This window comes from Tursiops truncatus, chromosome 18 (assembly GCF_011762595.2).
Source record: "Tursiops truncatus isolate mTurTru1 chromosome 18, mTurTru1.mat.Y, whole genome shotgun sequence".
Classification (NCBI taxonomy): domain Eukaryota; kingdom Metazoa; phylum Chordata; class Mammalia; order Artiodactyla; family Delphinidae; genus Tursiops; species Tursiops truncatus.
The window spans coordinates 8,763,186-8,775,026 of NC_047051.1; the positions used below are offsets into that span (position 1 = coordinate 8,763,186).

At 33.6% G+C, this 11,841-nt stretch overlaps 1 protein-coding gene across 8 annotated transcripts in view; it reads left to right on the forward strand.

Annotated features, from left to right (window-relative positions):
* BRCA2 (BRCA2 DNA repair associated) overlaps nucleotides 1-11,841 on the forward strand; it is a 63,748-nt gene that overhangs the window by 2,926 nt on the left and 48,981 nt on the right. For all 8 annotated transcript variants that reach the window (XM_033843577.2, XM_033843576.2, XM_073795024.1 and 5 more), the window contains exons 3-10: nucleotides 578-823; nucleotides 6,088-6,196; nucleotides 6,847-6,896; nucleotides 6,989-7,029; nucleotides 7,239-7,350; nucleotides 8,134-8,183; nucleotides 8,447-8,558; nucleotides 9,417-10,532. In XM_033843577.2, coding sequence (XP_033699468.1) covers nucleotides 578-823; nucleotides 6,088-6,196; nucleotides 6,847-6,896; nucleotides 6,989-7,029; nucleotides 7,239-7,350; nucleotides 8,134-8,183; nucleotides 8,447-8,558; nucleotides 9,417-10,532 — 1,836 coding nt within the window. The remainder of the gene's footprint in view (nucleotides 1-577; nucleotides 824-6,087; nucleotides 6,197-6,846; nucleotides 6,897-6,988; nucleotides 7,030-7,238; nucleotides 7,351-8,133; nucleotides 8,184-8,446; nucleotides 8,559-9,416; nucleotides 10,533-11,841) is intronic.

Below are 11,841 nucleotides of genomic sequence, written 5' to 3' on the forward strand. Positions count from 1 at the left end.
ACCCACCAGTGGTGTAAATGTCAATGTTGGGAAAAAGGCAAATGATGGCTAATATTATTATGAAAATAGTTTTGACCTTATGGACCTCTTGAAATGGTCTTAGTGACCTTCCCCTCAAGTGGTCCACAGACCACACTTAGAGAACCACTACTTTAAGGATAGATCATAGGAGAAATTTTGTCTTTCTCTTTAACAGAGAATCTATTCCATTCAATTTGTGAGTCTGCATGTCTCTTGTACCTATAGATTTATCACAGCCACTTATGTAGTATTGATAATTACTTGAATTGTATCTGTGGAATGCATTCTTACTATGCATGATTTTTGTTTCTGAGTCGTGAATATGAAAGAAAACTTTAGAAGAGCTAATATAGGTAATAATCTCCTTGTAACTTTTGTAAACTTTTGTTATACCTTACTACAGATTGATAAGAGAACAGATTAATGATCCTGTTTAATTAGTATTCCTTAAAAGTAATCCACAGTCAGAATCTCAAGCAATTGTAATCTTTACTGGCTCATGGATTTTATTGTGTCACTGATTAAAACCCAGGTGGGATTTTAATTTTTCTTACAGATTTAGGACCAATAAGCCTTAATTGGTTTGAAGAACTTTCTTCAGAAGCTCCACCCTATAATTCTGAACCTTTGGAAGAATCAGAATATAAAATCAGCAGTTATGAAACAAACCCATTTAAAACACCACAGAGGAAACCTTATCATCAGTTGGCTTCAACTCCAATAATATTCAAAGAGCGAGGTCTAACTCTGCCACTGTACCAATCTCCTTTAAATGAATTAGATAAATTCAGATTAGATTCAGGTAAGTAATATGATGTGGTTGACTAGAAAAAACATGAACTAGTAATTCAGACAAATTACTGTTAAAAATCCCAGCTCTGTTGTTACCTATGTCATGTTGGTCAGCTCAACCTCTCTGGCCACACTTTCCCCACCTGAAAAGTGGACATGTGAAAATACTACCAAGGTTTGGATTAAATAAAATAATGTAGTTCCTTGATAAATGTTTCTTTTCCTCCTTCCTTTGATTAATATATCCTGCCCACTGAGATTTGCTAAATTATGTCATTCCTATACAAAAAAACCTAGGGCTTGTTTTGATGTTAAACTAAACTGTATTTCTGCAGGCTATCACAGAGGACAGATTCTTTTTAACAGTTGCTATAAGTGTCTTTTGATTCGGTAGCACTTTCTCAGGCCTGTGTGCCAGATGTTTGCAACTTATCATGTAATAAGATTATATATTCATTTAAATATTTATTACCTGCTTGATTTAAGTAACATACTCTTCCTTTCTTTGGAGTATTACTCTCTAGTAAGAGGAATTAACAGTACACAGATTAAGTACAGTTTAGGGTTGAATGTGGTACATGCCAAAAGAACAAAAAGTATAATGAGAGTTAAGAAGAAAGAAAGCATAAATAATACTGAGGACAATTAGGGAATATTCAGTTGAATTAAACCTTGAAGAATAGATGAGATTCAGAAATTTGAAGATGGAGTAGAGTGAGCGTGTTCTAGGCAGAGGGAAAAACATGAGGAAGAATATGTAGTTTGTGAAGTTAATAGCAAGGAATTCAGACTGTTTGGAGTGTTGCGTGTTTGAAAGGGACCAATAAACAGCCTAAGGCTAAAAAAAGCAGATTAGAGGCAGACATTGAATGCCAGGCTAAAGAAATTGAATTTGTTTGATAGGTTGTTGAGCAGAGAAGTCACATGCAAATTTAATCATGCTACTTCCTGCTTCAAACCTTTGATTACCTCCCTTTGCCCTCATGATAAAATCCAGACTCCTTAATATGATTTACAAGGTCCTTTATAATCTGTTCTCTCATTAACTCTTGCCTCATCCTGCCATAATTCCCCTCCCACCCACCCTCAATTTTCCATTCATTTGTACTGAATTTCCTTCTGAAACCACCATGCTCTGTGGCTCTTTACACACTGTTACCTCTGCCCAGTACTTACTTACTTCTTATGCTTTGTCTAGCTAACTGACACGCATCTTTCAGATCTTGACTTATTTCTCTGCTTCTGGGAAGTATTGCCTCTTGCACTCCTTTAGCTTCCAGTGAAGGAGACTTAACATAAGCAATTATCCTCTGATTAGTGCTATGAAATAGGAAACTCATGGTATTAGAAAATGCACATATAAAAGGGGATGTAGGTAATGAGCAAAGATTTTCTTAGACATTATTGGATACCTAATGGCATACGTAGTGAGTATTCAGTAAGTATTTGTAGAATAAATATTTATTTTGCTTAGAAAGCCTAAAAATCTGGCAGCAGTCTTTGGAGATGTGTTTTTCAAAACGTGAGGCATGGACCATTAGACTCTCCTGAAGTGCTGATTGAAAAGGAAGATTCCAGGCACTTTTCTGAATCTATTAAATTAGAATCTCTGGGAATGGTGGTCATGAATGTACATTTTAAACTAATTGGGTGATTCTTATAGGAAGAGAAGACTGCAGGCAGGGAGATCAATTAGGAGACACATAGTGGTCCAGGTGATGGGAGCAGGTACCTGAAATAGAGTAATGGTAGTGAGTGGATATAGGAGGCAGAAACTACAGGACCCTGCAATAGCCTAGATATGGAAAATTCAAAAGAAAGGATCAAATCACAGGTGTAGGGCACGACTAAGAATGTAGTGGTGGCATTCGTAGAAATTGTAAGCACTGGGCGAAAAGCAGGTTTGAGAGGGAAAAGGTTTGAAAGGATGAAAAAAAGTAGGTTGAGGTTTAGATTGCAGTTTGAGAAAGTATTGGGATGTGAAGGTGGAGATGTCCTGAGAGCTTTTGGGAATACAAGACTGAAACTAAAGAAAGAATACAGGTGGGAGAGAAAGCTATAGGAATCAACTATCTGTTTGGAAAGTGAGGAAGTCATCAGATATGGTGAGAAAATTGATTATGATGAGGCCTAGGATAGAACCTTAGGGAATATTTAACAAATGAAACGTAGAAGAGGACACAGAAAAGGGAATCATCCATTCAACAAATAGTCCATGCTTGCTTTTTGCCTGGCAGCTTGCTTGGCATTAAGGATACAAACATGAATAAGATGGCTTTTGACCTCTGGAACTCAGTCATGTACGGGAGAAAATATATAAATATACTGGTTGGTATATGTTATAATAGGAGCATGTATAAAGTACGATGTTATAGATATAGTAAAGGTAACAGCCATCTGTCTTAGTTGCTCAGGAAAAGCTCTGTAAACCAGTTTATACTGAATCTACTGAATCTTGAAAGACATACCTAGAGCTGGTGGTTTATTGTCTAATTGTAACCTGCTGGGATTGGTCTTTCTATAACCAAGGAAGGATAGGAATGAATTAATAAGGTCACTGTGGACTCACGGCAGAGGAGTTAACTTTTTTAAGGTTGCATAAATAATTCTGTTGACTTGAGACCTTTTGAGACCTTTTGCTTTTAAGTTTACTTTAAATTGAGTATTGAAATGTAAGAGTAGGACTTAAACTGTTTTTAAACGTACTTAGTTCAGTTCTAACATCTAATATGTTATTTTTAAATTATCCATTAAATTCCATGAGGCAGTGTGCTGTTTCTTCTCAGCAGTCTTGCCTCTTGCATAAGATTCCATGAGTTTATCTTAACCATCGTTCGTCTTATTTATGAGCTCCTCAAGTTATTTGGGAAATATTTATTGGGGTATGAACTTCATTTTGCCTGGTTCATTTATTTATTTACTTTTCATTTCTTACAGTTTCTATTCTTTTGCACTTCTTTTTATTGCTGAGCCAATATCAATACTTTATTATTAACTAAAGTCCTGTGTTTACACTAGGGTTCATTCTTTGTACAGTTCTGTGGATTTTGGCAAACGTGCAATGTCATGTACCCACCATTACAGCATCATACAGAATAGTTTCACTGCCCTGAAAATCCTCTGTGCTCCACCTATTCACCCTTCCTTCCTTCCCCCTAAACCCCTGGCAACCACTGATCTTTTTACTGTCTATAGTTTTGTCTTTTCCAGAATGTCATATAGTTGCTTCCTTCACTTAGCAATGTAAGGTTCCTCCATGTCTTTTCGTGGCTTGATAGCTCATTTCTTTTTATCATTGAATAATGCTCTTTTATGTGGATGTACCAGTTTGTTTATCCATTTACCTATTGAAGGACACCTTGGTTGCTTCCAAGTTTCAGCAATGATGAATAAAGCTGCTATAAACATTCATGTGCAGGATTTTGTGTGGACCTGAGTTTTCAATTCATTTGGGTAAACAGCTAGGAGTACAATTGCTGGATCTCATCCTAGAAGTATGTTTAGTTTTGTAAGAACTGCAAACTGTCCTCCAAAGTGGCCACACCATCTTGCATTCCCATCCACAGTGAATGAGAGCTTCTCTCGCTCCACATCCTCATCAGCATTTGGTGTTGTCTGTATTTTAGGTTCTAATCTAAATACACCATTCTAACGGGTGTGTAGTGGTATCATTGTTTGCCTTCTTTTTTAAGTCCATGTTTTTGTTTGTTCTGATTAGGACTTTATTTTAAGAAAGATCCTTAATCTTTCTTAAAACAAAGAAAGGGGAAAAGGTGAAATTTCAAAATAGGTTTAGTTACTTTTCAGTATCTTTAACTAAAAGTCTCTTAGGGAAGGAGATTGGATATCTTGTTGAAGAAGGGTTTGCAATTTACACATACATTTGGCTTATGTGTATTGCCTGTTTCTTGAGAAAGGAGAATATAACACAGTGTTTGAGTAGGCTGCTACAAATAGTTTTCAGCTTGGTCTTTGCTTTGTTTCAGTAACACTAATGCAGCTTATTTTCCCCAAAGCTTCTCTAAGTTAGAGATTATAGGAACAGTTAAAGCGATTATTGTTATTTTTTATTATTAATTTTTATTGAGTATAGTTGCTTTACAGTGTTGTGTTAGTTTCTTGCTATAAAGCAATTACTTTTAAAAGCAATTTTTTAAGAGTAATAGTAAGCACCTCAAATGCCAAATTTGTGATACAGAAAATAGGAATATTGAAAAACTATAAATTGGAATTGATAGAGCCACATATAGCTTTAGAAACATTATTGTCTTAGAAAGTAGATTTGTTCAGTAAGAACAGACACAAGTATTATGTGTCACTGTCTACAACCCACTTTTCTTATCATTGCTAATTCATTCAGCCAGTATTTGTGGAGTGTCTATAATGTATCAGGCATTATTGTAGTTTCTAAGGATACAGTGATAAACAAAACAAGTCCTCTACTTCAAGGAGCACACAGTCTAATAGGGGAAACAGGAACAGTGTATGATAAACTACTCTGTGGGGAACACATCAGAGGGGCGGTCAGTCTCACCTTAGGGACCAGTAAAGATTTCTGGAGGAGGAACTTTCAAAATGGAAACCTGAAAGAGAATCTAGGTCAAGAGAAATAAAAAGAGGTAGAAAGAAACAGTTTGTACAAAGGCCTAGAGTGAAAGAGAACATCCTTGCAGAATATGCACGTGGATGGACATGGCTAAAATTAGGTTGTGAAAGAATGTCATTGTAAAAATTAAATCAGATTGTGAAAGGCCTTGTTACTAGGGAGTTTTGTTATGGAGTTTGAACTCAATCTTGAAAACAAGATCTTGAGAGGTTTTCAGCAGAAGAGTCATATGGTCAGGTTTTGTACTTTGGTATGTTTTCAGTAAATGTCTTTTCCTTTACTCTCACCTGTCAAGATACCATAGTACTGTGTGTAACTTAATGACAAGTCATGCCACATTTATTTTGTATTCCACTTGTGTACATTTCAAACAGTTTTCCCTACTATACTATGAACTCCTTGTGGTTAAAGCTCTGTCTTGAATTGTATTACTCAAACTGTCTTGGGCTTGTTGTATGTGTCACATGGTTGTTGAATGGGGGCAGACATCCTTTGAGACATCCCTTTTTGAGAGGAGTGAGCAAACTGAGAAACCAGTTCAGACTGAATTCCCCATGTATTCTCCTTCCCAATGTAGATGAGGCTTTCTGTTTTTAAATACTTCCAGAGAATAAAAATTTCACAATCTAGAACATACACATCCTCACTGAATTATTGCACTGTTTCAGGAAAGGATATTGCTAGTGGTAAACATAAAAGTTGTTGCACAACGAAGGTGAAAATGAATCAAGTAAACGATGTTACCAGCCCACCTCCAAATTCTTCTCTTAGTGAAAGGTATGATGAAGTCATTATATTAAAATATTTAAATGAAACATTTTCCTACATGTGATGTTTGTTATATACAGATGCATCTAATTCTCATGGTAATATTTTGCTGTAGAGCCTGGTAGAGGATCTTCTATTTTAAAATAATTTCCTTTTAGATTGAGTCCTTCAATACAATAATTTTTACATTACAAACATTTACTTTGTTTTTCTTATAACATTGAATTCACTATTTTCCTGTGTATCCATGGAATTTTTAAGTAACAAAAATATTATTGATGAAAAGCAATGCCTTTGAAATATCCTGTTTAAAATAATTTATGTACTTTGAATCTTTGGAGATAATATGATGCTGTTATAGAGTCACTTTATATAATTTTTAAATTCAAAATATACAATTCCTAACATCTAAAATTTGTGAGTACTTTATACATTACTTTCAATGGGGATTTTAAACATAAGTTAGTGGTTACTTAATTCTTCATGAGCTATTTACTTTTTAAAAAGTAATCTAAAAATATTACAAACTAGTATAATTCTAATAATTGATATGACTCAGAGTCCTTTTTTTTAATAAGATTAGTATTTTGTTTCTTTTTGCTATTTTTGTTCTCTTTTGAAATAATCTGAGGGATTTGTTTTGTTTTGTTTTGTTTTAGTCCTGTTATTCTACGATGTACACATGTAACACCACAAAGAGAAAAGTCAGGTATGATTAAAAACAAGGCTTTTTATTTTTCAAATACTCTAAATTTTAATAAAAATAAAGCTTAGTAATTTTGTCCCTTGTTTTATCCTCAGTGATATGTGGAAGTTTATTTCATACACCAAAGCTCATGAAGGTAAATATTCTGCCTCGTTTATTTTTACTATGTGGTAATTGAGAATTTGACAGCAGTGTCATAAGTTTGCCCTCAGATTTACAGGTCTGTACTTGAGATTGATTCACATAGGCATTCAGTAAACGAAAAATGAAAAAAATAAGTGAATGAAAAAATATTCTTAATTATCAGTGCACTTCTGTGAAATAAACTATTTTCTTTATTTTCAGGGTCAGACACCAAAACGTATTTCCGAAAGTTTAGGAGCCGAGGTGGATCCTGATATGTCTTGGTCAAGTTCTTTGGCCACACCACCAACACTTAGTTCTACTGTGCTCATAGGTAATACTAGCAAATATGTATTATATAAGATGATGTTGATAAATTATCATCTGTAATGCTTCTGTCCAAAGAAAAATATGAAAAGATGATTAGATAGTAATCAGATTAGATAATACTGTTTTTGATAGGTGTGTTGGTAGTTCAGAATAATTTTATTCTGTTTAGTGTAGATTGAAATAAATCTCAAGTGCATTAAATGATATTTTAGAGGAATCAAATTAATTTATACACAAACCAGGATTTTTTTTTTTATTCTAGGAAAAATACATTCCATGTTGATTCCTCTTTAGCTGGGCATTTAATTTTCTTCTTTTCTTGCTGAGATGAAATAATATAGGTAAAGCATGTTGAAAAGTTAGAAGTGTTTAACGTATGATATGCCTTTCAACTATATTGTTATCTAAAAAAATACTAAAGTCTACAAGCTTTTGCTTTTAAGTCATGACCTCACAGCTTCATCTGATTTTCCAAGCCTTTGTGGACCGTATTACCTTCAAGTATTACCTTGTGGACACTATTACCTTCAAGTCAGGATCAGCAAACCATGGTTTCTTACCACTTTATCAGTGGTACTAAGGAATTGTGAGCACAGCTTACCCACTGTGTTGATTGACCTTTCTATCATTACTATACTTCGATCAATTAATTTTGTTTCAAATGTGTCATTTAATCCAATAGTGCATGTTTCTTTTGATGTCTGACCAAAAAATACATAAGTTTTACATGAACTTTAATGTACGACATATGATACAGTATAGGTAAATTGAACTTTTTTTCTTACAGTCAGAGATGAAGAAGCATCTGCAACTGTATTTCCTAATGATAGTACTGCTGTAAGTAAATATGACAAATTGATTATGCTGTTGCAATTGCATATAATTTCAGAATGCCTTGAAAAATTATTTATCTTGCATTTTTCATTCTCTAATTTATGATTTATCTAAGCCTTTGAGGAAGTCTCTAAACCTGTTTCTATATGTGATTTTCTTTGACTTACTATGAAACTTTGCTGTCTCTCTGTTTAAGAATAAGTTGAATATACTATATGTATAGTGAGAGTTTTTATACTAGTGATTTAAAAGCATAACTTTTGCAGATTTCGAAAAGCTATTCTTCTAACCATGATGAAAGTCTGAAGAAAAATATTACGTTTATCCCTTCTGGGCCAGACAGTGAAAACAAAAATCAAACAGAAGCTAAAACTCATGGTAAGTCCTTCTGTTTAATTGAACTACTGTTTTCAACTGACATCATTGAAATATTGCTCCTCTTTTCTTGAAAAGAAAACACATTGCTTCTCCTTTCATGATTACTGAAGGTATTGAGAATAGAAACTAACTTGATTTAGATGAAAATGTTTAAACATCATACTAGGACAATACTATTCAAAGATGCTGTTGTGACACAAAAACAAAAGAAAACCCATAACTCAAAACTCACAGAGATGCAGATTAAGACTTAATGATTAACTAAATGTGAAAACCTTATTTTCTAATTAGAAAGTAAGTATGGTTGCAGATATACCTAAAGTTACCTAATCAGGTCATTGGAATATTGCATATTCTTAGTATTTGTGTATATCTGTATAAATGTATAGGATTGTATATCTGTGTGTGTGTGTATGTATGTATAAAATGAGACTTTATTGCCGGTTGTAGGGCCACAAAATTTGGAACTTCTAGTTTGATAAATCTTAGAATATTAAATTGTGTATATATAGTAAAATTGAGTGAGTTTCAGTTGTGTAGAGCTGGTAAAGAAAGGTTATTAGGGATTGAGTATGAATAAAAGGCTTTGAATACACTGGAATCAGTCTTGACCAGAAGAACAGGGCAAGGTTGGTGCCTCCCTACCCAAAAAATACCTAGTACTCAGGACAACCCTTTAAATGCTTATTTATTTATGTACTTATGTATTATTTATGTACTCAGGACAACCCTTTAAATGCTTATTAAATATGTTATTCAGTGTATACTATTTCTATGAAAAAGGTTTGAGAATAGTATAAATTATATGGTTGTGTTATAAAACGTTATTAATAATGCTTCTGCTTTATATTTTAACAGGATTGGAGAAAATGTTAGAGGATTCATTTGGTAAAGTAAATAGCTGCAAAGACCATTTTGAAAAGTCAATGCCATATGTCCTAGAAGATGAAGTATGTGAAACAGTTGCAGATATCTCTGAAGAAGATAGTTTTCCAGTATGTGTTTCTAAATATAAAACAAGAAATCTCCAAAAAATAAAAACTGGCAAGACTAGGAAAAATATTTTCAATGAAACAAAAACTGATGAATATGAAGAAGCTAAAATACAAATGACAGAAAATAAACATTCGTTTGTACCTGAAATGGAGCCAAATGACAGTGATCCATTAGATTCAAATGTAATAAATCAGAAGCCCCCTGGGAATGGAACTGACAAAATCTCCAGGGAAATTGTACCATCTTCAGCCTCTGAATGGTCTCACCTAACCCTCTCGGGTCTAAATGGAACCCAGATGGAGAAAACATCCCTACTGCATATTTCTTCTTCTGACCAAAATAATTCAGAAGACATCATAGGTACAGAGAAAGAACGTACCAACTTCATTACTTTAGAAAATTCTTTGCTGCATATTTCAAGCATATCAGAAACAGTGAAGATATTAAATGAGGAAACAGTGGTAAAAAAGAGAGATGAAGGGCAGTGTCTTGAGTCTCGTGAAGATTCCACTGTTGTGGGAAAGCAAGCACTATCTGATTCTTCTCTAATAGCTTCTCCACTTCAGGGTATCAAGAAGTCTGTATTCAGGATAAGAGAATCACCTGAAAAGACTTTCAGAGCAGATTTCTCAAACAATATGACCGATGCAAACTTTAAAAAAGAACCAGAAGCCTCTAAAAGTGGATCGGAAGTACAAACTGTTTGCTCACAGAAAGAGGATTCTTTACATACAAGTTCAGTTGATAATGGCAGCTGGCCAGCCACCACCAAACATACTTCTGTAGCTTTGAAGAATGCAGGTTTGATATCCAGTTTGAAAAAGAAAACAAAAAAGTTCATTTATGCTATATGTGATGAAACATCTTATCAAGGACTGAAAATGCAGAAAGACCAAGAATCAGAACTAACTAACTCTTCAGTCCAATTTGAAGCAAAGCCTTTGGAAGCACCACATACATTTACAAATGTTGATTCAGGTACCTCTGTGTGTGTGTGTATGTGTGTGTGTGTGTGTGTGTGTGTGTGTGTGTGTGTGTGTGTGTGTGAATAGTGTGTCTAGTTTTATGGATGGTGACAAGTTTCTTATTTGAATATGTGAATCTCTTTCTTCAACCTTTTTAAAAAACACTTTCTGCTTTCATTCTGCAGTTTTTTCTTCTGTAGTGCTTTGGGGTTTTTTTTAAATCTGTATTTTATATTCAGTATCAGGCATTGTTGTTTGGGCCTTTGATTACCAATGTTCAGAATCATTTCATTCAAACTTGTTGGATTAATTTACATAGTATATATATAATCATAACTCTTGAGACAGAGCATGTGATTCATAAACATCAAGAGCTTGGCTACTTAATTCCTGCTTTAATTTTCAGTATTATATGCAAGTTGGACAATTCTATAAATATGTTGTGCTATTTAATATGTATTTTCTTTAAAGCATGTAAAAAATAGAAAAAAGCTAACTGCCAGCTAAGTTTAATGTAAGGCAGTCATAAAATAGTGACTTTTTTGTTGTTATTACATAGTTTTTTAAATATTTAGAGATTGCTTAGAGTTATTACTATATCTCTGGGTGTCAGGAATGTGCACAATGAAACTCATTTTTTATTTGAGCAACAGTTTATTTACCAGTAACTATATTGTATGTTAAACAGGTGATTTTATCTCCCTGTGTGAAGATTTGAGTGGGTGGTAGTATCTCAGTGAACAATAGGTTTGGTGGAACTGGAGTAGAGAACACTTTGAGATTTAGGTTAATTTCCAGAGAAAAATGTTTGATATTGTATATACCAGAGATAAAACCAATGAAACATCTAATATGTAGTAGTGGTTAGTGATTAAATGAAATGAGATTAACAATTTTGACTTGTTAGTAGGAAATTCAGAGGGTCAATAAAATTAACGAAACAGAGCAGTTTAACCCATTTGCCTGACATTGGGAAGTCTTTCAGGCCTTTCATGTGAAGAACCTTTTTTAAAAAGTTCATTTTGGGTTTGTTTTTTTTTTTTTTTCAATGTGAAAGACTGAATTAACCAAAGGAAATGGTTAGTTTTCTAATTCCTTTTCTTTGCCTTGCTTTTCTAACTCCTATTACATCAATATTAGCAAAGATTTTTTCTAATTTTATTTTCCAATAAAATTACTTTGAGTTTTACTTATGGCAGCTAGCTGCTTTCTTGAACTACTTACTAATTTTAATTGAGTTGATAAATACTATTAAAAAAACCTAGGTCCTATATATCTTTAGTTGGGAAATGTAATAAATTCAAAATAGAGAATATTTAGAA